The sequence below is a fragment of the Malassezia vespertilionis genome, chromosome 6 (assembly GCF_029542925.1).
Source record: "Malassezia vespertilionis chromosome 6, complete sequence".
NCBI classification, from domain to species: domain Eukaryota; kingdom Fungi; phylum Basidiomycota; class Malasseziomycetes; order Malasseziales; family Malasseziaceae; genus Malassezia; species Malassezia vespertilionis.
The window spans coordinates 55,329-83,284 of record NC_079252.1 but is presented as its reverse complement, the minus strand read 5'-3'; the positions used below and the strand labels follow the sequence as shown (position 1 = coordinate 83,284).

At 52.8% G+C, this 27,956-nt stretch overlaps 15 protein-coding genes and 1 non-coding gene across 16 annotated transcripts; 11 read left to right on the top strand and 5 right to left on the bottom strand.

The window, feature by feature from the left end:
* Positions 1-606: 606 nt before the first annotated feature.
* Positions 607-1,466, top strand: EFB1 (Translation elongation factor 1 beta; the record flags this gene model as incomplete). Its single annotated transcript, XM_056207742.1, has 2 exons — positions 607-686; positions 911-1,466. The coding sequence occupies 2 exons, from the start codon at positions 607-609 to the stop codon at positions 1,464-1,466; spliced, it is 636 nt and encodes a 211-aa protein (XP_056063717.1).
* A 62-nt stretch (positions 1,467-1,528) lies between these two features.
* Positions 1,529-1,834, bottom strand: MVES1_002922 (uncharacterized protein; the record flags this gene model as incomplete). Its single annotated transcript, XM_056207741.1, has 1 exon — positions 1,529-1,834. One exon carries the CDS (start codon positions 1,832-1,834, stop codon positions 1,529-1,531), a length of 306 nt encoding a protein of 101 aa, XP_056063716.1.
* A 737-nt stretch (positions 1,835-2,571) lies between these two features.
* Positions 2,572-4,428, top strand: MVES1_002921 (uncharacterized protein; the record flags this gene model as incomplete). Its single annotated transcript, XM_056207740.1, has 1 exon — positions 2,572-4,428. The coding sequence occupies one exon, from the start codon at positions 2,572-2,574 to the stop codon at positions 4,426-4,428; it is 1,857 nt and encodes a 618-aa protein (XP_056063715.1).
* Positions 4,429-4,587: 159 nt separating this feature from the next.
* Positions 4,588-5,028, top strand: MVES1_002920 (uncharacterized protein; the record flags this gene model as incomplete). The annotated part of the gene is made up of 1 exon (XM_056207739.1): positions 4,588-5,028. The coding sequence occupies one exon, from the start codon at positions 4,588-4,590 to the stop codon at positions 5,026-5,028; it is 441 nt and encodes a 146-aa protein (XP_056063714.1).
* A 28-nt stretch (positions 5,029-5,056) lies between these two features.
* On the bottom strand, positions 5,057-9,148 carry MVES1_002919 (uncharacterized protein; the record flags this gene model as incomplete). Its single annotated transcript, XM_056207738.1, has 1 exon — positions 5,057-9,148. The coding sequence occupies one exon, from the start codon at positions 9,146-9,148 to the stop codon at positions 5,057-5,059; it is 4,092 nt and encodes a 1,363-aa protein (XP_056063713.1).
* Positions 9,149-9,380: 232 nt separating this feature from the next.
* On the top strand, positions 9,381-11,412 carry MVES1_002918 (uncharacterized protein; the record flags this gene model as incomplete). Its single annotated transcript, XM_056207737.1, has 3 exons — positions 9,381-9,508; positions 9,537-9,614; positions 9,642-11,412. The coding sequence occupies 3 exons, from the start codon at positions 9,381-9,383 to the stop codon at positions 11,410-11,412; spliced, it is 1,977 nt and encodes a 658-aa protein (XP_056063712.1).
* Positions 11,413-12,355: 943 nt separating this feature from the next.
* MVES1_002917 (uncharacterized protein) lies at positions 12,356-12,888 on the top strand (the record flags this gene model as incomplete). Its single annotated transcript, XM_056207736.1, has 2 exons — positions 12,356-12,417; positions 12,513-12,888. 2 exons carry the CDS (start codon positions 12,356-12,358, stop codon positions 12,886-12,888), a joined length of 438 nt encoding a protein of 145 aa, XP_056063711.1.
* Positions 12,889-13,190: 302 nt separating this feature from the next.
* On the bottom strand, positions 13,191-14,918 carry TPO5 (polyamine transporter tpo5; the record flags this gene model as incomplete). Its single annotated transcript, XM_056207735.1, has 1 exon — positions 13,191-14,918. The coding sequence occupies one exon, from the start codon at positions 14,916-14,918 to the stop codon at positions 13,191-13,193; it is 1,728 nt and encodes a 575-aa protein (XP_056063710.1).
* Positions 14,919-15,552: 634 nt separating this feature from the next.
* OMA1 (metalloendopeptidase) lies at positions 15,553-16,239 on the top strand (the record flags this gene model as incomplete). The annotated part of the gene is made up of 3 exons (XM_056207734.1): positions 15,553-16,042; positions 16,074-16,174; positions 16,207-16,239. The coding sequence occupies 3 exons, from the start codon at positions 15,553-15,555 to the stop codon at positions 16,237-16,239; spliced, it is 624 nt and encodes a 207-aa protein (XP_056063709.1).
* Positions 16,240-16,425: 186 nt separating this feature from the next.
* On the bottom strand, positions 16,426-18,128 carry MVES1_002914 (uncharacterized protein; the record flags this gene model as incomplete). Its single annotated transcript, XM_056207733.1, has 2 exons — positions 16,426-17,671; positions 17,725-18,128. 2 exons carry the CDS (start codon positions 18,126-18,128, stop codon positions 16,426-16,428), a joined length of 1,650 nt encoding a protein of 549 aa, XP_056063708.1.
* An 88-nt stretch (positions 18,129-18,216) lies between these two features.
* Positions 18,217-19,608, top strand: RRP3 (RNA helicase; the record flags this gene model as incomplete). The annotated part of the gene is made up of 1 exon (XM_056207732.1): positions 18,217-19,608. The coding sequence occupies one exon, from the start codon at positions 18,217-18,219 to the stop codon at positions 19,606-19,608; it is 1,392 nt and encodes a 463-aa protein (XP_056063707.1).
* Positions 19,609-19,621: 13 nt separating this feature from the next.
* On the bottom strand, positions 19,622-20,398 carry MVES1_002912 (uncharacterized protein; the record flags this gene model as incomplete). The annotated part of the gene is made up of 2 exons (XM_056207731.1): positions 19,622-20,307; positions 20,356-20,398. The coding sequence occupies 2 exons, from the start codon at positions 20,396-20,398 to the stop codon at positions 19,622-19,624; spliced, it is 729 nt and encodes a 242-aa protein (XP_056063706.1).
* Positions 20,399-20,506: 108 nt separating this feature from the next.
* On the top strand, positions 20,507-22,240 carry MVES1_002911 (uncharacterized protein; the record flags this gene model as incomplete). The annotated part of the gene is made up of 1 exon (XM_056207730.1): positions 20,507-22,240. The coding sequence occupies one exon, from the start codon at positions 20,507-20,509 to the stop codon at positions 22,238-22,240; it is 1,734 nt and encodes a 577-aa protein (XP_056063705.1).
* A 149-nt stretch (positions 22,241-22,389) lies between these two features.
* On the top strand, positions 22,390-24,243 carry MVES1_002910 (eukaryotic sulfide quinone oxidoreductase; the record flags this gene model as incomplete). The annotated part of the gene is made up of 1 exon (XM_056207729.1): positions 22,390-24,243. The coding sequence occupies one exon, from the start codon at positions 22,390-22,392 to the stop codon at positions 24,241-24,243; it is 1,854 nt and encodes a 617-aa protein (XP_056063704.1).
* Positions 24,244-24,368: 125 nt separating this feature from the next.
* Positions 24,369-24,471, top strand: MVES1_002909. Its single transcript has one exon. It is a non-coding gene; the product is annotated as a tRNA-Pro (tRNA).
* A 1,115-nt stretch (positions 24,472-25,586) lies between these two features.
* Positions 25,587-27,773, top strand: CLF1 (NineTeen Complex (NTC) component; the record flags this gene model as incomplete). The annotated part of the gene is made up of 2 exons (XM_056207728.1): positions 25,587-25,802; positions 25,836-27,773. The coding sequence occupies 2 exons, from the start codon at positions 25,587-25,589 to the stop codon at positions 27,771-27,773; spliced, it is 2,154 nt and encodes a 717-aa protein (XP_056063703.1).
* Positions 27,774-27,956: the final 183 nt, after the last annotated feature.

The window sequence follows — 27,956 nt, the reverse complement described above, 5'->3', positions numbered from 1 at the left end:
AATAAGTCGCTGTGCAGGGGATATTTCCGGGTCTTCAATCATTGCGGCAAGGTTATTAAGGCGAAGCGAAAGGGAGTAGAGATGTGCTGCAGAAGGTGTTAGTATCGTGTGATCAGCCCACATACCGCCCAATACCGCATCAAGTTCGCGCAGATCAGAGAAACTTCTTGTGAATTCCAAAGGTAAAGCATCCAGCGCATCCGAATATGTCACAAGCAGCATAAAAAGTGCAATGTCGTCTTCGGAGAGCGGCGTGTCTGGAAGGCGAGATTTGGAAAAGAACGGGTGCAGGGCTGACATCGATGCTGCCAAAGCAGGATGGATAGCATCGCGCATAGGATGCATTCCTGTGTATTCCATGGGCATCATCGCGCCACAGCCACTAGTCCTCCTGATAAGAAAAAAGGAGCTGTACAAAATCGGTGCAGTGAGGTTTGCACTTTTGCACCTCCCCATGCAATGTGGAGGCGTTCCTGCACGGCCAATCGCTCACGGCACAGTGCACGTGTCAGTTCAAGAAAGCGTCGGCCGAAGTAAAAGCGTGCGCAGAAAGAAAAGACTAGTCGCATAGTGTACGTGTTCTCCATCTCTACGTTCACTAAAGCCATGTCTCTCCCCGACTTTTCTAACGCCGACGTTCTTAACCAGTTCAACACTTTCCTTGCGGACAAGTCTTTTGTTGATGGGTACGTTTCGCTAATTTATTGCCGTATGTTGTCGTTGCCCATTGCCCAAGCTCTGCATGATGAACTTTTGTTTTGGTCCGTGTTTCCGAGTCCAGCGGCTTAAGACACCGCGCCTTTTGCTTTGACGACAACCGAATTTTCCAAACTTACTGACCAGCATTGAGAGCTTGGGTCATGCGCGACAACGACAGCTGCATACCTATGTTCCTGTACTAACTTTTTAGTAACGAGCCCACGCAGGCCGATGTTGCCGCTTTCGAGGCGATCTCTTCGCCCGTTGATGCTGGCAAGTACCCCAACGTGAGTCGCTGGTCCGAACACATCAAGTCGTACGATGCCGCCGACCTCCCCGGTGACAAAGCCAAGGCTGCAGAACTTCTGAAGTTCGGCTCCGACGATGATGAGATCGATCTCTTCGGTTCTGACGAGGAGGAGGACCCCGAGGCTGAGCGCATCAAGGCCGAGCGTGTGAAGGAATACGAGGCACGCAAGGCCCAAAAGCCCAAGACTATTCAGAAGAGTGTCGTTACCTTTGATGTGAAGCCTTGGGACGACGAGACCGACATGAAGGCGCTCGAGGAGGCTGTCCGTGGGGTTGAAATGGACGGTCTCGTTTGGGGTGCTAGCAAGCTCGTACCCATTGGATACGGTGTGAGCAAGCTCCAGATTACCCTTGTCGTTGAAGACGAGAAGGTCTCTATGGAGGAGCTCCAAGAGTGCGTCCAGGACATTGAGGACTACGTTCAGTCTTCTGACATTGCTGCTATGCAGAAGCTTTAATTACGTATAGCAATTGCAGCATAGATAAGGTATTGCAACCACCGCTGCGCGCGATGGTGCTACTACAATTGACTCAAAAAGTCGGCAAGACCGGAGCTGCTGTCCCCCTTCTTGTCGCGTTGATTACCTTGTTTCTTTTCCTGCAGCATGACACGTAAATTTGCTTTACTGTCCACAGCACGCTGCTTTGTCGGTCGTTGCATATGTTGGGATGCGATAGATTTTCCTTTGGTATCAAGTGTCATTGGCACCGCGCGAGATGCCGCTGGCGCAAGTGTAGGCGTCTCTGATTTCGTAGGTGGCAATGCCTGGTTCGATGGTTTCGTATCGAGGCTTGCCGTATTCGGCAATCCATCCGTCTTGGACATACGTGTTGAGGACGGCAAATTCAACGAGTCTGCATTGCCAGCCAGAATCTTGGCATAGTCCTTAGCGCGACGGCGGGTATTAGGAAACTGGCCGCGAGATATAGGGAATGGAAGGGTATCTTGGATTGTTTGGCACACTGAGCACACAGTCTTGAGCTGCACACCCGAATAGATGCGCCGATGCTTGGAACGGCGGCGGGTGCTCGCGCTTGTACAATGCATCGCTGTTTGCCCTGGTATGAGCGGGACATTACAAACTTGACAAAGGCTATTCGTCAATGCATACCACTCTGGCAAGCAATGGCCAGTGCCCTTCGCATCTTGGGCACTCTCCGGCGGATTGGCCCATAACGTGGCGCGAGAAGGCGTTAAGACGGCGTCCACCCCAAAAGTGACTGTTTTTACCACGCCTCTTTTGAATTCCGACGCATGTATAGCAGAAATGGACGGTGCGCTGCACGCTAGCAAACGTGCTTGTTTATCCTTTAGCAGGATATGCCGCATTTCTGCATCATGCATGCCGCCCAAAGACAAACTCCGGCAGTGTAGCTGACTAAGAACGTAGGGTTAAGCGCCTGTGCCCATGTGGGTGATCTGTGCACAGAAACAATTGGGGGAGTTAAAAAAGTTGCCCCATGCTTCTTCGGAGTTTGCCGATTCCGCATATGTAGCCCCGGATAGCACCTTGTGTTTGCCGGTAGGTAGCTTGAATTAAGAATACCACTACCAGTGACAACATGCAAATCAGTCCGCCCTCCGTATTCTCTGCACTTGACAAACGGATCTTGGAAGACCCAAACTGCCCTGTTAAGGTAAGCAAGGAGAGTAGTAATGCGTCTGGCACGCGTTTAAGCCTTCCGTACAGCTCCCTGCGCCATTACTGGCTAGACAACTCAGCAAACTACAGCCAGAAGGTATACGTTGTCACAGAGCGCAACCGTGCAACGTTTGGCGAGGCCCGTCATGCAACTATTGCACTGGCGCACGGTCTACAAGCCCAGTACGGCGTGAAGAAGGGCGACCGTGTGGCCATTATGATGCGGAACACGGTCGAGTTTGTCTTGGTCTTTTGGGCTACGCAGATTTTGGGTGCCATTGCTGCGCCGATGAATGCGTTCCAGACTGCCGAGGTATCCGCTAAGTGCATCAACATGATTGGCACTAAATTTTTGTTTTGCGACAACCAGGTCTGGAACCACTTGCAACCCTACTTTGACCGCATGTTCAAGGGCGAAATGTACCCTGGTGGAACGGAGCCGCAACCAGTGCTCGAGCAGGTTGCGGTCGTCGCCCAGCGCGACCTTGCTCCGGCGGCGCCCTGCTCCAAGCGTCCGTGGGTTTCTGGACCGAAAACGCACCCCCAGATTCACGATTGGGACAAACTTATGAACGGTTGGAATTCGCTCGGCGAAAGGCACACGACCGACTTTGCGAGTATTTCTCTCGAAGACCCTGCGCTGATTATGTTCACGTCTGGTACTACGGCGCTGCCCAAAGCAGTATTGTCGTCGAGTGAACAAGCGCTTTCCAGCTTGTACATCGGTTTGCTTTACCTTGTGCGCCCCATATTTGAAATGATGAACGGATTCCCTCCTCTGGATTTAATGCCGGAACGAAAGACATTGTGCCTCGTTCCCTTTTTCCACGTCATGGGAATGCAGAGTCTTGTCATTAGTTCTGTCTTGTTTGGAAGCACAAACGTTATGATCCAAAAGTACACCCCCAAAGCAGCTACCGATATAATTCAGCGCGAGAGTGTCACGAGCATGATTGGTATTGGGTTTATGGTAAGCGAGATTATCAAGAGCGGTGCAGATTTATCATCGCTCACGAGCTATACTGTCGGCGGCGCTGCGCCGCCGCAGGATCTTCCCTCTGTTGGAAAAAAAGTAAATGATGCAATAAATGGCGTCCACGGCTATGGGCTTACCGAGACAAACTCGGGTGTGATGTGTATTGTTGGCGATTCGTATCCTCTGCATCCCAACTCGGTTGGTGTGCCTGTACCCATCGTTGAAGTACGTGTCATGGACGCTGAGACGGGCGAGTTTTTGCCGCCGGGCCACGAAGGCGAACTTTTGATTCGCTCGCCGAATGTTGCGCGCGGCTACTACAACAACAAGGAAGCTACCGACGAGGCATTCCGTGCTGATGGCTACTTTCGTACGGGCGATCGTTGCAAAATCGACAGCGAAGGCTTCCTGTATATCCTTGACCGTATTAAAGATATGGTCATCCGCGGCGGCGAGAATGTGAGCTGCGTCATTGTCGAGGATGCAGTGATGCGCAGCCAGCAGCTTTCGGACGCTGCCGTAGTAGGCATCAAGGACGAGCGTCTTGGCGAACGCATTGCTGCTATCTGTGTTGCAGGACCAGGCAATCGTCCCTCTGCCCAGGCAATCGTTGACCAAGCCGCGCTGACGCTGCCACCGCACGCAGTGCCCGAGTACGTATGGATTCGAGAAGAACCGCTGCCCAGGAATGCCACTGGCAAAGTGGTCAAGGCGACATTGCGTCAGGAACTGCACGATCTCGTGGAGGCAGAGAAGCGCCAAGGCACATTCCGCTGGACCCAGCGTCGCGCACGGATGTAGTGTTGTAGCACGTGATTCCAAGGTCGTCACTTGCCCATTCTTCTTTTTAGCACCATGTGGCCAGCACTGTTCCGCACTGCTGCAAGCGTACGCGCGCCGCGGAGCGTGCTTCTTGCTGCGTGCAAACCAGCGGTAGCAGCAGCCTGTACGTTTTCTGTCATGCGCTCGAGCTGTGTCCCGGTAGCGCCGCGTCAGTTCACTACTTCGGCGCGTCTATCCGTGACGTTGCAGCAAGCAATGCGCGGTGCACGACGGCCGCACCGACCACCGGTGAACCGCGTACCTGCATTGGAAGGGTGTCCTTTTGTGAAAGGTGTCTGCACCAAGATCTTTACCTCGAAACCGAAGAAACCCAACTCGGCGATTCGTAAAATGGCGCGTGTTCGCCTCTCCAACGGACGCACAGTGACTGCGTACATCCCCGGAGAGGGTCACAATCTACAGGAGCACAGTGTTGTACTTATGCGAGGAGGCCGTGTGCAGGATGTGCCCGGTGTGCGGTATACCCTTGTGCGTGGTGCACTTGATTTTGGCGGCGTAGTTGGACGAACAACGTCTCGGTCCAAGTACGGGGCAAAGCGACCCAAGTCTATGGCATAATGCCTGCTATGCTGATAGTACATGTATTTCAATAAATATTTCCGCGTTTGCGGATCGTGACATCCCGGTCTATTTCCGAGCGCGCCAAGGACTCAATTTCCAGCGCAATGGCACGCACCCAAAGATCGCGTTCGATCGTGGTCTTGGCGCGGAAAATGAGTTGCCCGTACCCATGGTCCGACAAGCTAGGAATAAACTCGGCGTCTGCATCGACTGATTTTCCGCGCGCTAGACGATACACATTCTGATGCGCAGATAAACTGTCGTGGCCCATGCGCACGCGCAACACAAACGTACAATCGTCGTCCTTATCGATGCTGCCAAGACCGTCTTTGAAAAGACGCGGAATTTGTGGCTCGCCCACGCTGGACATGGTCCGGACGCGGCGCGAGGAGCCTAGACCTGCGTTGATATCCTTCGACGAGTCGCCAGTGGTGCCCGTGTAGATGTACGCGTCACGGAGCAAAATAAGTGGGTCCACACGCTTGTACAAAATACCTTCGTTCTGACGCGAGGTTGCTGAGCGCACAGACGACATCAATTTGAACGGAACAATGGTGCCGGCACAAACCACAAAGTACTGGTTTATGAAATTGTGGTGTCGATGATCGCCGCGCCAGTAAAGCTGCCCGCTGCATCGCACCGCACGGCAGCCATTAATTGGGCACCAGTTCCAGAGCAAACGCAAGGACAAGGACGAGTGTTCTTGGTGATTTCCTGTAAACGAATGAAAGTGGGATACGTTGGGATTGTTCCCAGACTCGTTCATCAGCACCCACTTGTCCATTTTCATTCGACACGCCCAATAAATGGTCATCTCAATCAAGCGCACGATCCATTCCTGCGCCATGTCAGCCGAAATAGCTTCGAGGGAAATTCGTCTCCCGTTGCTGAGCAGCAAGTCAAATTGGCGGTACGCGCGTGCCTTGGATTTGTCCGGCGCGTCCTGCAAACCAAGATCGCCCTCACCCCCCGCTTCGACGCCGGTGGGAAAGTTGAGAAGGCTAATAATCTTGTCGCGGCGGCCATCGTAATCAAAAAGGGTGTACAAATTGGGTATGTTGAAGTAAGCATGCAGCGGAGTGTCAAGCTGCGCGCCGAGCGAGACGGTGGTGGGGGAAAGGCTGGTGTTGATGGATACACCCGTACCAGTACTCTGTATCGCACAAACATCGCGCAAATCGATCAGGCCTTCCGAGTAGCGAATTTGGAGTTGTTGACGCACATGATCACGCTTGGCGAAATCATCGGCAAACGCGCGCAAGCGTTCCTGATAATCCATGCTTGGCACGTCGAATTTTGGGTCCAGTGGCAAACCAAAATAATTATCCGGCGCAAAACTGCGCGACTCGCGCGTCATAAACAAGAGATTCTTCTGCGAGGTAAAGTAGATGATTGTGCTTGTATTTGAAACGGGGCGAATGCGCCAAAGGAATCCTTCCAAAGCAGGAGGCTCCTGTAGTTTGGTACCATTGGGATGAAGTGTATTGGAAGGGTAGTGCAAGTTTTCCGCGAGCTCTAGTACAGGTACACGCCGACTCGCAAGCAAAAGCCCACCCGACATTACCGACCAGAACCGCGGGAAACCTTGGGCAGTCGTATCGTACGTCACCCAGTCGTAGACACTCCCGGCTCGCCAGGCCAAGTTGGTCTTCAGTCCTTCAGAACGCAAGCGCTCGCTCAGCCAAGCCCAATTTGGCATCACTTTTACGAGCCGGCCTACGGCGCGGATCATTTCGACCTGTGTCATTTGGCCGTACCGGGTCCACTGTTCTTCCTCCTCATACCCTTGCGTATCCAAAGCGCCGTGGTATTCGTGGTCGCCTTTTAGCGGTTCTTGGGTGTCAAGTTCTGGGACTGGAACGCGGATGCGCACAGAAATATCGGGGATGTGGACAATGAGGTGCTTGGGAATGGTTCCCCCCAATTGCCGGTACAGTATCCATGTCCAGTCGGCTGCACTAGACATGGTACGCGCATTTAAAATGAGGATCAAAGTGCCCGAGCGGCGAAACGGGATTCTACTCTTCCTCGACTGTTTGGTATCGGGATTGATACGTCGGGGTAATGTGAGACAAAACAGTCTGTCAACCACGGAATAAACCGAAAAATACGTTACACCACGCTCAAGTACGATTGAATGACGCAGCTTAAGCTTGTTCGTGTGACCAAGCAAACGACCACGCACCATGGGCTCGCTCCACAACTCTAATTTACCGAGGCGAAGCACCACGATAAATTCGAGCCATGCAAACGACCGAATTTCGTACTTGCGTGCCTCAAACTGATTAAAGGTGACAGATGGATCCATATTGGAGGCATATTGCACCTTGACCAGCATACGGTCTCGTTTCAGGACGGGCGATGCGACGCTCGAGATCGGTTCAGAAAGCTCCTTGGCCCGCTTCAGCAAGTCCCATTTGACGTGCTCGACGGGTATGGGCGGATCGCTTGGGCGCGAGAGAACTTCGTCCGCGGATGCTGGCGCACAGTTGCCAGGCCCAACAGGAATGGGCTCGCCATGCGCAACAAGGTTCGATGTAAGATCCTCGGCAGTAGCGCTAAGCAAAGACGGCGCAAAAGATGATTTTGCAAACGTTACCTTGCGCTTTCCTTTTTTTTCCAGCATTAGCCTGGTCGACTTGTCGAGGCGCTCTCCGGGGCGGACCGATTTATTGTCAAGAAAAATGGATTTGGACGATTTTGTGGCCTTGGTGGGAATGACAACCGTGGGCGTTGCCGGAATGGAATCCAGAGAGCTTTTGTCGGATGCCTCGGAACGGGTGTGCGCCGAATTGCTGCTGCGTGACCGATCTGCACTCGACGTACATGCATGGCTCGCCGTTTCGCTGCATGCGTTCGACTTGCGCGGCGCAGAGTTGCGGCTGCACGCATCATGTACATCAGCTGTGTCTTGGTTGGGTGCAGCGTCGGGATTCGGCAGATTGAAACGAGTCGGTGCCGCTTGGCTTTTAATGTCTGCAATCTCTTGCTCGAGTCGCTCCATTACCACGGATCGTTTTCCAGGTTTGCCCACCAGCGACTTGCCTCGCTGCACTTGCCGTTGCGCATCGCTCCATTTATCATTGAGATCGCCGGCATTTTCTGGCTTAGCGACAGCAACGGTGCGCGCACGTTGAACCGACGCCACTTCTTGGTCTTCTGGAGGCTCTTTTGGCGCGCCTGGCTGGGGTGCAGAAAGAGGTGCGCTTGTGGGTATGGTCGAGGCTCGAGGCATGGAGGTATCAAGGTGTGCATCATTCTGTGTGTGTTGCATGGGCGCGCTATTGGGTCCTTGTGCTCCCGAATTCGCGCGCCTGTGCGGCCAAACAAGCCTTTGCTCGCGCGCTGCTTTTTGGGGCTGCAAAAACGTCTTGTCTAGCTCCTCATAAAACTTGGCCCCGACCTCAAAGGAAGAGCCCAACATACGGTGATGCATCGCGGGAACCGCAGTATAATACTCCAAGTCGCGCTGTGCACGCGAGGAGAGCCATTGGAACTGCTCGTCACGAAAGAGATACATGGGCGGCGGAGCACTGCGCATCGAGTACTGGCTAAAATTGCGGTCATGATAGTAGGTTTGTGAAGTGTTGCGTATAGAATGCCCATACGGACTGCTCGCTTGCGTTTCACGAGAGTCATGTCGGCGCGCGTAATGCTTCCACCCCGTTGGAAATCGACGGCGGTGCTTTCCCAAGCCGTAGTCTTTTGGCAAAGCATCAGAGCTTGCGGAAAACGTATCCTGCAGCGATGCCCCAGACTGTGTACGTCGTGATTGGCGTTGTGAGCGCGGTGGGACAGAACGTATGTTGGGGGGCAGTTCCGACACGTCATCCGTGTACGAGAGCGGCTCTTCTGCTAGCGGTTCCATCGCCTGCGTCATAATCCGTGGCTGCAAGTTGAATGCACCCTCTGCCAGCGAACTCGTGCTGGCCGAGTGCCGCAGATCTTTAGTGCGCGCCAGCGTCGGCGTGCGCGGCAATGTAGACATCGATCGTTGGCGAAACAGTCGCGGAAACGGCGACTGGACATCCGAAGTTGAAGGATCCTCTGCAAGGATGTCGTCCACCGGAGCATGGGTTTCCCGCGCAGCTTCAATCAAGGTGCGCGACGACACCATGCTGGCAGGTAGTGGTCCTATGACGATGCGGCGCAGCGGATGCATCATGTGCGGATCGCCGATATCTGCCATGCATGCTGCGTATGCATCCTTGCCATTTTCAGGCTCGGGTGCCATGGTAAAGCCACACCTTTCACCGTCGCAGCTGCACGTTGTGACAATGGGCGCGTTGCGTCCGTGCCTTCTGCAGACAGCTTAGTAATATTGACACCAACCCTTTCTTCTTCCAAGCATGCGCGTTCGCAAGGAGAAAGGTACGTGGCGCAAGAAGGAGGCAGACTCGTTCGAGGCGTGCATGGATGAAGGTGTGGGCCAAGAGGAGCGGGGTGAGCGTTTTTCGACCGGAGAAAAGGCGCAGCGGTACGTGATGCATTCCATCTGACAAGAGTCATTATGAGCAAGCGTTTGCATTTTATGCACGCGCGATAGAATATGCGCCGCAGTCCGTCGACGCGCTATACAATGCGTACGTATTCTTTTCTACTTATTGCAGGGCACGAGTGCAATATGTGTTAGGCACCGAGTTCTTGTCGCCGTCCGCTGCTGACAATGCATTATGCACCGCTGTTCACTTGTACGTGGATGCATTGCGATGTGCGCCACATGTACACGATGGTATACCCGACGCCTCGCGGCTCGACGTCATGTCAAATTGTGCGAGTGCTCTCCAGGCGCTCGGAGAACTGTACTACGAATTTGGGCTTGGGCCTACCGATCTTTCGCCGGCGCTCCGTGCACTGAGCGAGCTTACCCAGCAGCACTTGCCCAGCACGGCGCCTACGCCTACGCCTTTTCTTCTGTATACTCAGGCACTCCACTTGCTTCACGAAACAGCTCAAGGGCAAACTGCCGTGCTCTCCGCACAAGTACCAATGGGCGAAAGCGGCACATCTGTTCCCAGCATGCCCTCTTCGCCTGTGCCGGACACGAGTGGGTTTGCGGACGCATTTACATCTTCCCTCGTCGCACCTTCATCTTTGCTCGAGACGTACAGCGAGGAGCTGGCATGCGTGGCTGCCCTTCTCGGTGAGGCAGAAGATGCCAATGCCATTGCACATTTTGTTCATGAGGCACAGCGGATACAAGCGAGCGTAGATGCGTTTATCGCTTCACTTCCCCCTGGGTTCGGCGCTTCTCAGAGCCCTGAGGAAGAATGGGATCATCAGTGTATGGCATTGACCATGGCTGCGATTGTTGTGCGTGTTGCGGCCGTGCAGCGCGCATCGGAAGTCGCTGCTGCGGGTGCAGTACCATGGCCTTCCGAGGCCGCCGATGCACTAACGCTCGACGCTGTAGAGCAAGAGGTCTCGCAGCGCGCTACCGCATTGCTTGCCATCGCGCCGCCGCCACAGTCTCTCACCGCGGTGCGTGGAGCGCGGCAGCGCGAAGAAGAAACGATTGTATCGTATATTTGCGACATTGGAGACCACGCACACGCATTGGCAGGCATCCGTATCCGTCAAGGGGCACCTTCCAATGCCGCGCTGGTCTGGGAGCATTGTGCATTGGCCGTAAAGTGTCTTAATACGGCCGCTGCTGCATTTGAGCCGCTTGGAAAAGGACCAAGCTCGACGACAGTAAGCAATGCTGCAAGCGCTTCAATTCCGTACGCGCCGCTGGAATGGGTTCCGTACGAACAATCCACGTCACTAGTACAGGGCGCGACAAATATGTCCAATACCATCTCGCGTGCAAGAGCGTCCATCTACGCTTCGCTTGCGTCTGCCGCACTGACAAGAACCGATGCTTGGCTCGTCGCCCATTGGCAGCCTGCAAGGGAGAGCAGAGACAAACTGACGGCAAACGCACGCATCTATGCCCGCCGCGCGTTGGCTGACCAGGGTATGCAGTGGGTATTCCATGTGACAAGCCCACGGGAGGGACAGCCTATGCTCTATGGACGCGCGCGTGGACATTTGCCGCCAAGTGGTGGATGGGAAGCATTGGTGCGCGATGCCGAGTTTCTATTATTATGTGTGCGCGCAGTCTATTTGCGTGGTGTCTACTTGGCCGAGCAAGGCGGGGATAGCACATCTATCCAAGCAGAGCTCAATGCATTGGGCGGCGCAGTGTGGTCCCTTTTGCATCTTGCATCGCCCAACCCGTGGCAGCCGGCGTTGGTACCAGAGGATAGTCTCAGGCGCATGCTCGAAGCGCAAGATGACCCCGCGCTATCTGAACAGGAGTCGGAATTTTGGCATCGTACCTGGATCCCCGCCATGCAGAGCCCATACCATTACCCCGGCCTTGCGCCTCCACGGTAGACGATGGCATGCTGCAAAGATTTGCTGCAGCATGCGAACCGAGGCCTGTGCGTGATTAGTCATCATAGCGTAATTAATGCATTGCGCAGGTTTCGCAGGGATTCACAGGGTTTTGCAGGGACGGCTGCATAGAAAAAATTCACTATTCCGCACAAGGGTTTGACAATCGTATTGCGCCGTTTCCTCGTTTGGCTCGTAATCACGTCGAGCGCAGTCAGTTTTTAAACACGCATTACGTGTATGCTCGCTTGGCTCGCTTAGATTCTTACCGACGAACTGTTGTTGTCTACAGTTTGTTTAATTACGCCAATGCCCTCACCCAGGATCTCTGAGATGGGCACCCCGGCGGATGCGCCACTGGCGCGGCACCCTGTTTCCCCGAACGCAGATCGCAGAACGACATGGGATGTGAATGGATCGCACGATCATTCCAGACGTGGCGCATACAGCTCTGGGAATGCGGCCGCGCGCCCCAGCGACATGCGCCGGTCAGTCGGACCGTACCCAAAAGAACAACATGCGCGTAGCTTGAACGTGCACCACGATTCTTCTCCAGAACGCGCACGCAAACGTCGCTCTCTTGGCAGGGTGATCGATGGCGACTTAGACAAGTCGAGCGAACATAGCAAGGGCCCGGGTGAGAAAACGCCGACGTACCGATCCATTATGCAGCGTCGTGGTCCCCTCGCCATGTCCAAGGCGCCAAATCTGCACTTGGACACATATCCAGATCAGCCGCGCACCCGAGAAATGCTGTATAATCACGAAAACCATCAACCCGCTTGCTCAGCGCCACCAAACCAACTCCAATTCGGCCGCGAAGCACGTCTGCCATCCCCGCCAACCATGTTTCACGCGCGCGATTACGACTCTGCGCGGATACCTCCTTTTACCCAATACCACAGCTCCGAGCATGAAGCGTACAGGCGAGGTTCTTACGCCAATGGAGACCAAGAATATGCCTCTACTCCAAACCGTGCACGCCTGTTTGCACCTCAGACTGCCGTGCTGTCATCACCCGCATACCACACCAGTCATTTTGGCCAAAATTTCCATGCAATGCATGATCAAAGTACAAGAGATCCTAACCAGGATTGCAGAGGAAACGATGCATTGGAGAGCGAGCAAGGAGTGCCTCTTCCACGCTCCCCTGTCGCTAACAAAATCCAGTTTTTGTCTTTATTTTCAGACTTTTTTGACAGTCTTTCAGACAGCCGCACCTTGAAGGCCACGTTGGAATACCAAATTCGATCTAGCAATACTCTTTTGCAAACGTTGCAGAGGAGCAGTAATGTGTTTGACGAAACGGTTGAGCGGCGCATTCGCCATGAATCTGACGCGATGGAGTCGCGATTTGCGCGTCTTGAAGGCAAGGTCGACGATGCAATTCGCCGCATGGACGAAGCGATTGCTAGCTTGGCAAACGAATCAACCCAAAATGCAGCTAACAACAAAACTGTATCGCCGGAAAAATAGCATCCCGCGATGAGCTACATCGATCCTGGCCAGGAGAATTGATGCGGAAGTACAGCGCACCACAATGTTTTTTTCTTTTTTTTTCTTGATAATGCGTGTAATGTAGTTTGACTTTTGTGTCCAACTACATTACACACCATGCCCAGATCCAAAAAAATGACTGCGTACTAATAGCATTGTAGAACACTGCTACAATATATATATATGTTTATGTATGTTTCTAACGCTACACCGGTGTTACCTATACCTGCATTATGTATGCAACGTGCGGGGTATAATACGAACGAAAAAAATAGTGCTCATCACTTATTCTTGATGTGCTCAAAAGACTGTGCGTCAGCCATCTCTGGAGAGTTGGCAATGGCCTCTTCCTGAACAGTGACAATGCCGAGCTTCTTCAGTAGATCAGGAGTCAATGTGCTAATGGGACCACGGTAATATTTGTGTGCATAAGCTGCGTACCATATAATGGCCAGCAACAAGACACCAACCATAATAACCCACGAATAGTTGAAATTCTGTGCATCAAAAGGCAATACCGTTGGGATCGAAAGTACGGTACATTCAAAAAGTGTCCACGCAATTGCAGTATAATTTATCGCTTTCCCAAAGAACCCAGTGCCCAGTGTGAATGGACCTGGCTGAAACTGGACTTCGGGGTGATTCGCAAATACTTGCCTGCAAATAATTGGAACCAGGTACGACAAGTCCATACCAAGCGCAGCAAGCGCAAAAATGGCATTCACTGCTGCTTGGGAAGCAAAGCCCAAAAAGCCGAGTGCAATGCACCAGAATACGACAAGCCATACGGCATTAACAGTAGTTTTTGTGTATTTGGAAATCCGCGCAAAAAACAAATTATCAGGAAGACCCCTGTCGCGGGAAAATGCATAGAAAGAGCGTGCATTGGCTTGCAAGGCCGTGGTCACGACGAAAAATGCGACCAGGCATACAAATGGCCAAATGACAAGGAACCCAACCTTGCCAATGCGGTAGCGGATAATTTCGGCCATGGCTAGACCGCCAGGGAACGTATCCGGGTCACTGGTAATAATGTCCCTGCCAGACGTAATGACAAGGACAATGTTGAGCACCCAGCCAACAGCCCCTGTACCAGCTACAGCAATCATGATAGCAACCGGCGCAGCAATCGCCGCACGGTGAACTTCCTCCGAGATATGCGCAGTAGCATCATAGTCCGTCATCACGAATTGAACAGAGTATAGACCAAACAGGAACGCGATGGCGTCCCCGCCCATTGGATTCGATGCTCCCCATCCACTCTGATTTACAATCTCAGTAAATGTATAGCTGGCCGAATTCATTTCATTCAATGGCGTACAAGCCAGAACAGTAATAATAATGACAAAGGTAATGCCGATATTGACAATCACATACCCACTAGTCAAGCGTGCCAAGGTTCGCGTCCCAAGACTATTGATGACCCCATGAATGATCATCAGCGCCACATAGAGACCGACCGTTTGGTTTCTGTTCGCGACGAACTGCCCATTGGAAATCACATGTGCCCAGGCGTATATCATTTGGGCCAAACCCCACTCGGAACCTGCAATACCTGCAATTTGACCCGTAAAATTGAGCCATCCTACACACCATGCAGTGAACGCGCGGTATTTTATCGGCACCAAAAGACCACTGGCGGAATAGAGACCGCCGGAGGACGGATAGGCTGAAACGAGCTCCGCAATGGATGTTCCTAGGGTCATATTAAAACAAGACCCCATAAACCATGCCCAGACTGTAGATGCAGGTCCGCCAAGCATAAATGGACTATTAAAGGTCGTTGCAATGGATGATACCAAACCCATAATTGCGAACGCATACGAAATTGTCGAGAAACTCTTAAATTCGCGCGCAAAATCCGATCGATGGCCCATACGCGCTGCTAACGCCTTGTCATCATCATTTAAATCAAGATGTGCACTATCCACTTCCTCATGAGCAACTTGTGGGGTTTGTTCCTTATGTGCAACTTCGGACACGCCCTTCCCCTGCTCGCTCTCCGACATTCTGGCACAATGGATCGGAGGAAAAATGATCTGGAGTAGGGTACCGTTTCGTGCTTCTTCGGAAAATAATATGTTGTGATAGGCAGCCATTAACCCATGTATTTGTCAGCATGCAGCCCGTCAGATTTGCCGCTGCAGCCTTTTTCTAGCATTGTACTGCGGGGCAGCCAGTAGCCGGCCGCTGATGTCGTACGCTAGGTATGCTTTTGCCGAGCGGACTGCACTGGCGTGGGGTGTGCGCATACGTGCGTTGCATACGACGCCGGCGCATGAAGCATCGCGACTGACAAACGATGCACGGCGTATCGCTCGGCCCCGCGCCAAATCGCAGTCTTTAACAAACGAGGACTTATTCCAAAAAGCGCTTCTAGAAGGTGTAGAAAAGCAATTTGGAAACCGCCCGCCTTGGGCACAGCGTACAGAGCGGCACGACCCAAGCCCACAGTCATGGGGAGCGCCGTACGGATACCAAATAGCACCTGCACAGCAGCAATACAGCTCGCAGACGAGTACCGGGCGCGAATCTCTGGTGAGTAATCCGCGCATCGTCATACTGCTGGTTGGCGTAGTCGGAGTGGGCACGTACTATATTTTCCACCTGCAAAAAGTTCCTTCCACTGGGCGCTGGCGTTTCATGGACGTGAACATGCGCGATGAGCTCGCTGTGGGAAAAGACGCATACCAGCAAACGATGCAAACGTATGCGGGCAAGATGTTGCCTCCCCGTTCACCCGCAGTCACACAAGTCCAACGCGTTGTATCCCGCATTGCGGCCGCAGCCGCCGAGCTGGACAAGAACCGCGCGCCGGATGCGCCGCCCACGAAATGGACAGTACATGTGATCCGCGACCCGCAAAAAAATGCGTTTGTCCTTCCAGGTGGCAACATTTTTGTATTTACAGGAATATTGCCGGTGTGCAAGAATGACGATGGGCTAGCCACCGTGCTTTCGCACGAAATTTCACACCAGCTGGCTCGACATTCCGCAGAAAAAATGTCGGGCTACAAGGTCCTCATGATCGGTACATTTTTGCTGGATATACTGGGCATTGACATTGGACTCAGTCAAATTGGGCTAAATCTTTTGCTCACGTTACCAAATTCGCGGACCATGGAGACGGAAGGTATGTGCAGCGGTGCGATGCTGACTTGCAGCGGATACGCTGGGCCTGCGCATTATGGCCCAGGCATGCTTCAATCCTAGAGAGGCGATTGAGTACGTTGCCTTTGCAAAGCACACTGACCAGCAGTTTCTGGTGGGTTTGCCTGCGGTACACACTTACCACAGGAAACGCATGGATTCCGAAGAGGGCGAGCATGAGAGTGTGCTCGCAGATAAAGCGAAAGCAATGGTCTCTACACACCCTGTAAATTCGCAGCGGATTAAAAACATTATGCATTGGGTAAGTATACAGTTGCATGCTAACAAAAGCTGCCAAAATATCTAGAAATTTATGAGAAAAAGGGGTGTGGAAATACACAGCAGTTCCGTGGCGCTGTAGATACATTAGCAGCATGACGAATGCATACTTTCCACTTCGCAAAGCATTGCTGCTGCCGTCGGCCGTTGGCTTGCAGAGAGACGCAACAACATTGGTACGAGCTTTTTAACCAAAGCGTGCAACGCAGTCGCCTGCGGCGTCTTGTCCATGCCCAGCACTTGCAAAAGCGGCATGCGCGGCTCCAATGGCTGTCCTTCGGGCTGTGCCACAAAGGGAAATTGTTTCAACATAGGTTGGAAATCGGCAGACTCTGGCCACGCTGCGTACTCGTCGGGCAAGCCCAGCATTTTGAACATGTCACCCGCATAGCCAACGTCGCCATGCGAAGCATCAAACAAAGTCTTGCGCGCATACACGCAGGACTTTTGCATAAACATAGGCCTCTTGGGTGAGCAGGGTTCGGGTGGGAACAATGCTCGCTGCCAAGGCGTGACTTCCGAAGCGGGATCGCGCCAACTCTCTTCCTCGCCCTCGCTTGCAGTAGCGACCGGCTCCACATCAGTGAAAAAGGTCGTTAGTAACATGCCAAATGACCATATGTCCGCACTGTACGCATCATAGCCGTGCTCTGGCGCAAACAAGAGTTCCGGCGCGCGAAAAGCACCCGTGCCTACATCACTGATGCGCGCACGGTCGCACTCGTCCTTGGTTGCAGCAGGACCAAACGGAGCTTGTTCGTGTATCCCTGCAAACCAAGCGACGTCGAAATCAATAAGCTTCACAGTGCCATCGCTGGCCAGCAAGACATTCGCTGGCTTGATATCGCGATGAGCAACTTGTTCGCTGTGCAAGTATTCCAGTGCGGAAAGGACTTGATGAAGGATGGAATAGACAAACGCAGCATACCCCTTGCCATGCATATACACAACCCACGCGGACAACTGCTGTTTGTCAGCAGCGTAGTCTGTGTCAGGGCGAAATTGCGGGTCGCTGAGAATATCCGTAAGTTTGCAGGGATACAACGGCATAACCAAATTGTATGTCATTGTGAATTGGTCTGGTGTATCTGTGAACGCGGCAAAAAGGGTGCCAATGTGAGCGTGACGGAGGCGTTGAAGAAGATTTACCTCGTGCTGCACATTATGTGGCGGGATCTGCTCGTCGACATCCACTTGTTTTATGCACACCTCCGCTGCAATGCCTCCCTCCTCCGTGAGCCGGTAGCGAGGTGCAAAAGGCGCTTTGAACACGGTGGAGCAAAGGCCATGGCCAATGGCTTTTAAGCTTCTCGTATCGAAAGCATCGTCGAGCCTATCTAGAGAATCCGAGGTCAGCACTGCTTAAGCAAAACCGCTATTACGTACCACATATCTGCGGCATGCGTGCGCGCAGAAAAGAACTCGTCCAACATCGCAAAGAAATCTTTTTTCTCCTCGTCTGTGAATTGCGAAAAATGCACAGTCGTGTTTTCCGGCGGAATCGCTGCCTGCATGGCCTTCATATCGTATACAGGAGCTGGATTACTTGCTCCCCCAAATTGTGAACTTGGAGGTGGAGCGGCTTGCGAGCCTGGCGGGGGTGGCGGTATATTTCGCGCGGGCGTAGCGATGGAAACACTTCCCAGTGCGCCGCCGTTGCTACGCATCGACGCTATTCGTTCTTCATAAGATGAGTGCGAAGGGCGGTTACCACGCAATTTTTGTAGCTTTTCCTCCCCGTAGCGATCCATTTTCTCGTTAAAGTCAATGCGCCATTGGTCCCAAGGCATGGTGACGATAGTGGCTGTGGAGAAAAACAGAAACCCGCGCAGGCACGTGGAGTTGTGGAGGTCGCCATTTTTTTTTTGGCGGACGACGATGTCCTCCAGAGAAGCTTCGCCTGAGCACAAAGAAGCAACAGAGTATGAACCCACTACATTCAAGGAGCTCGGAATAATTGATCCGATATGTGATGCGTGTGAGAAACTAAACTTTACCAAGCCAACGGCGATCCAAGCCAAAGCAATCCCCGAAGCGCTGGACGGAAAAGACGTCATTGGTCTGGCACAAACGGGTAGCGGCAAGACGGCGGCGTTCAGCATTCCGATCCTGCAAGCGTTGTGGGATAATCCACGCCCATTGTTTGCGTGCATCCTTGCTCCCACCCGTGAACTGTCTTACCAAATTGCGCAACAGATCGAGGCACTCGGCGCGACAATCGGCGCTCGGTGTGCGACGATTGTCGGTGGTATGGACATGATGACACAGGCAATTGCGCTTTCAAAGCGCCCTCATGTCATAGTTGCGACACCGGGACGCTTGCAGGATCATTTGGAAAACACAAAAGGATTCAGCCTGCGTGGTTTAAAGTACTTGGTCATGGACGAGGCCGACCGACTGCTCGACCTCGACTTTGGTCCGATTATTGACAAGCTTCTACAAAACATTCCCAAGGAGCGTACCACGATGCTTTTCAGCGCGACGATGACTACCAAGGTTGCCAAGCTCCAGCGGGCGAGCCTACGCAGCCCTGTGCGTGTGGAAATTGGCACCAAATATTCCACCGTGTCTACACTGCACCAATACTATGTGTTTATGCCTTTCGCGCACAAAGACACGTACTTAGTGCATCTTGCAAACGAACAGGCGGGCCATTCGATCATTGTCTTTACACGTACGGTGCATGATGCGCAACGCCTCGCGGTCATGCTGCGTCTGCTTGGCTTCTCGGCGATTCCATTACATGGACAGCTCTCGCAAACGGCACGCCTCGGCGCATTGAACAAGTTCAAGTCCGGCGGAAGGGATATCATGGTATGCACTGACGTCGCTGCGCGTGGGTTAGATATTCCGGCAGTCGACTTGGTCATAAACTTTGATATCCCCACGCACTCCAAAGACTATATCCATCGCGTTGGACGAACCGCGCGTGCAGGACGGCAGGGACGCAGTGTAACACTGGTGACGCAGTACGATATCGAGCTTCTGCAGCGGATTGAGACGGCGATTGGCAAGCGCTTGGAAGAGTTCCCGGGCGCAAGCGACCGCGACATGGTCATGCTCTTGTCCGAACGCGTTGGCGATGCACAAAGGGCCGCCGTCCGCGAGATGCAAGAGACGGGGATTGGCGGCGCTGGTGGTGCAGGGAAACGGAAGCGGAGACAGGCAGCGAGTCTGGAAGATGAGCGCGATCGTGACGACGATGTAGTAGAAGCCGGCTCTTACCGTAGCAAAGCCAAGTCGGGACGTGGCAAGCGTAAAACGAGATAGGTAGCTACAATATCTAACGTGACACAGGACCAGACTCTTTGTATGGATACTCGAACGGTGCATCATCTCTGCGGCGCCATAGCTTCCGCTTCTTGCCGTCCGTGCCTGCAACCCATACTTCAATGCAGTTCTTCGTTTTAAAGCTGCGAATAAAACGGGGATCCCACAGCTCCGACGCAATGCCGAGATCCTTGCAGCAGCGCATCAGTGCATTTGATTTGGCCCCTTCAGTCGCCGTCGGTACGCCGCTCGGCTTAAAATACTCTTGTTCGCCACGCGCGGTGGACACAAAGCGTCCAAGACACACAAGCGCCCAATCGCGGCTCACCATATTTTGTGTCACCTCCAGTTCACCTCGCGGAACGAGACCCCAGCCGCCGGGACCAAATGCATAGTTCAAAATGCGGCGGTACTTGATCTCAGGGAGGTACAAAAGACCGTCGGGCTTGATTTCCACATCCTCCTTGACCAGCGCTTGGTTCAGCACTTGCGCAATCTCGGGAGCAAATGGGTGTCGTCCAATTCCCTCAAACCCACTCGTCCAATCAATTACGTTGGCATCCTTCGTGTGCGGTGTAGCTTCGGGAGTCGGTGCTGTCGTACGTGCGGCTTCTTTCACCGACAGCCCCGAGCGCTGTGGCGTGGGCACTGATTCACTGCGCGCGCTCGGAGCTGCGACAGGCTTAGCCGCAGTAGTCGCTGCTTGGGATTTTAGAACATATGTCGACGATGCGCGTGTCCACGTACGACCGGTTGGCACGATCCACTTCCGGCTCGCGACGCGATGCATGATGCGTCACTTGATGGTCGCGTGGTGTATATGTACACGTGACTGACATGGAGCATAAAAAGCAGAAAGGCCTCAAATGCGGAGGCGAGTCCACTCGGTCCACTCGCAATGTGCAGTATTGATCCGGCGCAGCCGGCAAACAGACCGGGCGTCACATACGAAGCGCCTGAAAGTCATCCTGGACTACCTAGGGATGTAGAGGGCGAGACAAACACCGTTGATGATGCGGATTCCATTGACTCGCACACGCTTATTGCAAGAGAGTATGGCGTTTCCACACAATACGAACGCCAAGTCGCGCTTTTAAACTCTGCAATCAACGATGAAATCGGGTTTGGAAAATTTCAAGTAAAGCTCACAATTTTGGCTGGCTTTGGCTGGCTGGCAGACAACATTTGGTTCGAAATCCTGTCCATGACATTACCGCAAGCCAAGCTGGAGTTTGGTCCAGAGCATGTACAATTTGCCACATTATCCTTGTATTGTGGCTTGCTAGTCGGATCCACTGGCTGGGGCTTTGCATCAGATATTATTGGTCGTCGACCTTCGTGGAACATCTCGCTATTTATATCTGCCGTGTTTGGTATCGCTGTAGGGGCATCAAACAACTTCCCCGCCATGTGCATCCTTTTGGGCTTCCTAGGCCTTGGCCTTGGTGGAAACTTGCCCGTGGATGGCGCTATGTTGATTGAATACATCCCTGGACCGTACCAATGGGTCCTTACTTTCCTTTCTATTTTCTGGTGCCTTGGGCAGCTGTTTGCCGCATTGATCGGCTGGGCTTTTATTGCAAACTGGCATTGTGATACCAGCGCAGATTGCAGTTGGTCAAAAAATGCAGGCTGGCGGTATGCCTGGTTTCTTCTTGGTGGTGTGGTGCTGCTCATGTGGATCATCCGCTTTTTTGTCTATCCAATCCCGGAGTCGCCTAAATATTTGCTCGCAACAAACCGTGTAGAGGAGGCGTACGAGGTGCTTTTGTTTATTGCGCGTGAAAATGGCAAGGAGACCACACTCACCTTGGAGAAGCTCCGTTTGGCTGGGCTTGGCCGCACGATGAACGCAGAAGAGCAGAACCCCGATCCTCGCGCCAAGGCGGAGAAGGAGGACGAAAAGCAGGTTGGTACGCTGCGTATACGTCCTCCAAAGCCATTGAGAGATTCAATTTCTAGGTCGTTCGAATGGAGTTACGCATTGAATCCTAAGAAGGCAATGGAATTGTACAGAGCGATGCACAAGTCGCCTGTGAGCGCACTATTTGCATCGCCGAAGATGGCGCTCAATACAATCTTGGTTTGCTCTTGCTGGGGCGCAATTGGTCTTGCCTATCCATTGTACAATTCCTTCATTGCCCTCTATTTGGGCCAGGCAATTACTGATCTGTCCATGACAGAAGAGTATCGCCAGCTTGTCGAAATTGCCGCTTGCGGTATTCCAGGCAGTTTTATGGCAGCTTTGCTTGTTGAGGCTCCGTTTGCGGGGCGCAAATACACTATGGCGTTCTTCACCGCACTGACGGGCATTTTCCTGTTCCTATTCACCACCGCAAAAACGTCTTCTGCTGTATTGGGCTGGAACTGTGCTACGAGTTTGACGCAAAATGCAATGTACGCAGTTCTCTACGCCATGACCTACGAAGTGTTTCCCGCTCCGCAACGTGGTACAGGTGATGGCCTTTCCATGAGTGTGCAGCGCGTTTTTGGTGTCGTTGCGACGCTCATTGCTGTGTACGCGAGCGACGATTACAAAACGCCTATCTACGTTTCCGGTGCATTTTTCTTGGTTACTTCAGCCCTCATGGTATTTTTACCGTACGAATCTCGCGGCAAGACTGCATTGTGATCGACGGTCCGTTTTATCACGCGCCTTCATGGCGCATCTAATTCTTAGCGTATGTAATATAGCGATTTCTGTATGGCAAAGCACGCAATAGTGTCACGTGTTGGATGCTGCCCCGCCGCGAATGCCTCGTATTGTACACCTATCTCATCATGTTCCTGGGATCTGTCCGAGCCGTTGTTCACCAACGCGGGCCAACACGCCTCTTTTCTACATCTACATTGGCAGCCGATGCTTCCCACAAGGTAGTCGTTGTCGGTGGTGGTACTGCAGGCTTGACTGTAGCGCACCAGCTCTTGCGTTCTGAAAAATTTAAGCAAGACGATATCGCGATTGTGGAGCCATCCGAGTGGCATAACTACCAACCCGGATGGACACTTGTCGGAGGTGGTCTTTCTACACGCGATGCAATGCGCCGCAAAGTATCTTCGTTGATCAATCCCAAGATCCAGCTGTATCAAGATGCAGTATCAACGTTCGAGCCTGGGCAGAACCAAGTGACGACTGCGAGCGGTGAAAAGCTTACATACGGTGACCTTGTTGTTGCTTCTGGCTTCGAAATCAATTTGGACAACATTGAAGGGCTCGGAAAGGCGCTGGCAGACCCGAACTCCAAAGTCGCCTCAATCTACACCTACGCCACAGTGGACAAGGTCTTCAACAAGATCAAAGCGTTCAAGAACGGAAAAGCGATTTTCACGCAGCCCGGTTCACCCATTAAGTGCGCTGGTGCGCCGCAGAAGATCATGTGGATGGCTTTGGACCTGTGGACGAAGGCGGGACTCTTTAAGCCGCACAACCCGGACTCCCCTGTTGACGTCGACTTTGCTACCGGCATGCCCACCATGTTTAGTGTTCCCAAGTACAGTGAAGTGCTTAACAATCTGCGTGAAGAGCGCGGTGTAGGCGGGCTTTTTCAACACGATCTGGTCGCGGTCGAAGACGACACGGCCATTTTTGCGCTTCCCAGCGGCGAAAAGGTTCGCATGAACTTCGACTTTTTGCACGTCACGCCACGGATGAAACCTCCCAAGTTTCTCGCCGATTCCCTGCTCGCTAACGAGGCAGGTTATTGCGCTGTTGACCCTGCAACCCTGCAAAGCGTCAAGTTCGACAACGTATGGGCGCTTGGCGACTCGAGCTCGCTTCCGACGAGCAAGACGGCTGCTGCTATTACCGGCGAAGCACCTGTCCTCGTTGAAAACCTCTTGTCTGCTATTGAGAAGAAGCCGATAGTGGGTCAGTACGACGGATACACTTCTTGCCCACTCATTACCGAGTACGGCAAGGTGCTCTTGGCCGAGTTTGTGTACAACGCCTTGCCCAAAGAAACTTTTTCCAAGTATGGTATCGATCAGTCGAAACCCCAGTCTGTGTTCTACCATCTTAAAAAGTCCTTCTTCCCGTGGGTGTACTTTAACAGCTTCGTCAAGGGCACTTGGAATGGGCCCAAGGGCTGGAGCTTTGGCTTGCGTGGATACGCTTCGAACGCATCCCCGAACCAGAAGCGCGGATTTGCAACGAGCGCTATTTCGTTGCGTAATGCTCCGGTGCGACGCCCTCGCGACCCTTTGAATACCGGCCGTTCTTCGCGTTCGGTTTTAGAATCGGGCGCAACATTTATTTCCCGTGCGCCTCCCACGCCTGTTTCTGGCCGCACGACCTTGGAAAGTGCCAATGCGCTTTTCGACAGTGCTGTGCCGGTAAGTGAGGCGGATCTCGGTTCGCTGCCTCCTCAATTGCGCCAGCGTACGTCGGGCAAGACTCTCACTGAGACGGAAATTGCACAGATTCAGCAGCTTCGTGCAGAGGCACCATACAGTAACACTGCTGGCAAGCTCGCCAAGCAGTTCGGTTGCTCGCCTACGTTTGTAAGCATTGTTGCACCTGTGCCGAAGCAAATCCGTAACGCCCGTGCTGCTGAGCGCAAGCTTCAGAGTGCTACATGGGGCATGAACAAGCGCGTTGCCTCTGAGGAGCGTCGCGAGCGTCGCGCCCTTTGGTAATGTGGAATCCACAGCATGAAATAGACACGACCAAATATATTTATTAAATCGTCGTTGCTTGAACCCTGTTATTTTTATTGCGTCTCAATTATGTATAACCATGGCGACAGTTCTGGCACGAGTAAGGCCTAATAGTATAGTCGCATTATACTCCCTTCGGGAAGAACGAAACCCTCAGGGGAGCCCTGAGCTTGGGAGAGGTCCCGGGTTCAATTCCCGGTTGGGCCCAATTTTTATTTTTATTTTCCGCGCATCGTAAAGCAACTGTACCTGGCAGAATTATTTCGATTTGTGTTCCATGCGTGGTTGTTTTGCAATGAAGATAACTGCATAATTGCTACATAATGATATTGTACATAATAAGCCATTTTTCTAGAACAGCTGTAAAATTACACTGGCGTTGTGCAAGCCAAGAAAAAAAACGGTCACGGCCGATTCCGTATCGCCGCTCGGAGACTTTTTTGTAGCCGCATTTGGCTAATTCGACTCCATCCATTTGTCGACTTGGTCGATGCCGGAGGGTCCCGTGAGTTCAATATCGCAAGCGACACATGTATTACAGTTCTCTTTCTCTAGCATGTTGCTTTCCAAAGGAGCTGGTACGGGTTCTTTGGGTGTGGTCGTGTTGTGCAAACAGCCTCGACAAGCGCAAGCCAGCTCGCAATTACACGTAGGATGGTAGAGCTTGTTCATGTTCATGGCAGAATCGGTATTATCCAGTCCTTCAAGTCTCTTTGTCGAGGCACCAGTATCGTTAGAGGAACCGCAGCAAGATCCATTTCCTTGCTCCGTAGGCCATATAAAGTCCAGAGAACAGCACTTGCAAATACCATTCGTTTGACATTGACAAGGATTGAGCAAATTTTCAAAGGACAATGGTGAGGACTGGATCTTGATCTTGGTTTTGGATGACACTTGCATCTCGTCTGCGTTGTGTTCCTTGGGGTTTGTATTTTTGAGAAGCTTAGAAGTTGTAGGGGTATTTTCGTTAGCACTAATGCCGCATATACATCGCACATGTCTCCCTGTGCGCTTCCGCATCTCTCGGCACGTATTGCACTGCGATTGAGGCCGGCCCCGCCTTTTTATCACATACAAGGGTCCTCTTGATCCATCCTGGTGTTTACACCCCGACGCCCGATGGCCCTGAATACATTTTGCACATGCAAGCTTCAAAGGCTCCGGAGATTTCTCCGATTGCGAAGCGAGCATCTTCGCTTCAACGGGAAAATGGGTTCGACACAATTCAGAGTGGCGCGTCTGCTCGAGCTGCGTACAACGTCAATTTACTGGATCACGTGATCTGCACCATCCAGCGACGGCGCGCCCTTTTCTGTGCCAGCATGGAGGCAGAACGGCAGGCACCGCGGATCAAGAATCGCGCGCCAGCGCCGGTTCAGATCACCGCTGAGCAGCTTCTTCGTGAGGCGCAAGAGAACCAAGATAAGCCCTTGCAAGGACTAGCTCGGCACCGAATTGAGGACTACGAAGAGCTGGATGACTACCGTGCGCGCAAGCGTAAAGATTTCGAGGATGCTATCCGACGCCTTCGCGGCAATGTATGTAAATTAATGCAGTGATGCTAACCATAGATGGTATCGTGGATACGATATGCGACGTGGGAAGCGAATCAAGGTCAAATGGACCGCGCGCGGTCCGTATTTGAGCGCGCTTTGGATGTCAACCCTCACCATATTCCATTATGGATACGATACACGGAACAAGAGCTAAAGGCGCGGAATGTGAACCATGCGCGAAACCTGTTTGACCGTGCCGTTTCGATTCTTCCTCGCATCGACCAGCTTTGGTACAAATACGTGCATGTGGAAGAGTTGTTGGGCAACGTGGGCGGCACCAGGGAAATTTTTGAGCGCTGGATGAGCTGGGAGCCAGAGGAGCGTGCGTGGAGTGCGTACATTTCATTCGAGCTTCGGTACAATGAATATGAGCGTGCAAGCGCAGTCTGGGAGCGTGCCGTGACGTGCCATCCGACGCCTAGGCAGTGGATTCGATGGGCCAAGTACGAAGAGGACCGTGGCGATCTAGAGAAAACGCGACGTGTCTTTCACATGGCGCTCGACTTTTTCGGGGAAGATGAGAGCGTGTTGGAGCGCGTGCAAACGGTGTTCACAGCATTCGCCAAGATGGAGACGCGACAAACCGAGTATGACCGCGCACGTATGATCTACAAGTATGCCCTTGAACGGCTCCCACGCGCCAAAAGTGAAGGCATCTATGCCAGTTATACACGCTTTGAAAAGCAGTTCGGTAACATTAAAGGCGTGGAAGACACAGTCACACAGAAACGCCGCCTGCAGTACGAAGAGGAGCTCGAATCTGGACAAGGCACGGGCAACTATGATACGTGGTTTGACTATACGCGGTTGGAGGAAGACTCTTATCGTACTTTGCTTGAGGATGATGCACCCGAATCTATGCTGGAGATGGCGCGCGAAAAAGTGCGCCAAGTGTACGAGCGCGCGACTGCGCAAGTTCCACCGGCGTACGAAAAGCGGTTGTGGCGGAGATATATCTATCTCTGGCTCCGCTACGCTCTCTTTGAAGAGCTGGATACCAAAGACCTTGAGCTTGCTAAAAAAGTATATGCCACAGCCGTGTCTATTGTACCACACCGTGAGTTTACCTTTGCTAAACTCTGGCTTGCGTATGCTAAATTTGAAGTGCGTCGCTTGGACATTGCTGTTGCGCGGAAAATTTTAGGGACTGCGATTGGACTCGCGCCAAAAAAGAAGCTGTATGCGGGGTACATTGAGCTGGAGCTCGCATTAAAAGAATTTGATCGTGCCCGCAAATTGTATGAAAAGTCGCTGGAGTGGGATCCCACGAGCTCGAGCACCTGGGTCCGGTTTGCAGAGCTCGAGCAAAATCTCTTTGATTTGGACCGCGCGCGTGCAATTTATGAGCTTGGCATCACCCAATCCGAGTCAGATTTGGGCGGCTTAGACATGCCGGAGGTGTTGTGGAAAGCGTATATCGACTTCGAATTTGGCGAACGCGAAATGGAGCGCGTGGATGCCTTGTACGAGCGTCTTTTGGAGCGCACAGGGCACGTCAAGGTATGGATTAGCTATGCATTGGGCAAAATGGCTGCGGCACTCGCATTCGAAGAGGACGAAGATGCGGACGCTGAAGAGGAGGGTGCAAAAAGCACGCTTTCCAGTGAGGAAGAAGCACTTCGCGCGCAGCGACGCGCTGGGGCGGCAGAAGAGACTCGCAACATTTTCAAACGTGGCTACGAGAATTTGCGTGAACAAGAGCTAAAGGACGAATCTGTGGTACTCTTGGAGGCGTGGAAAGTGTTCGAGGAAGAGCACGGCGATGAAAGCAAGGTCGCTGCCGTGCAAGAGAGGATGCCACGCGTGCTTAAGAAGCGCCGCGAACTTGGCGACGGCGCAACGGAAGAATACTACGACCTGGTATTCCCTGAAGACGAAAAGAAGGACAAGCCGGCTTTAAAGCTCCTCCAAATGGCGCACGCTTGGCGCGCCCAGCAGCAGCAGCCTACATAACTTGTGAACCACGTGCCTTTATAGCCTCCACTTGTTACTCCCTGTCCCAACGCGCAGCATGTCCACGTCGCGTACGACGGCTCCCGGCGCCGCAGCAAGTGCAGAATACATGTGTAATTCGATAACAGAGTGTGAGCCGTGCCCCTCCGACCATGTACGTTATTATGCTTGACTCACATTAGC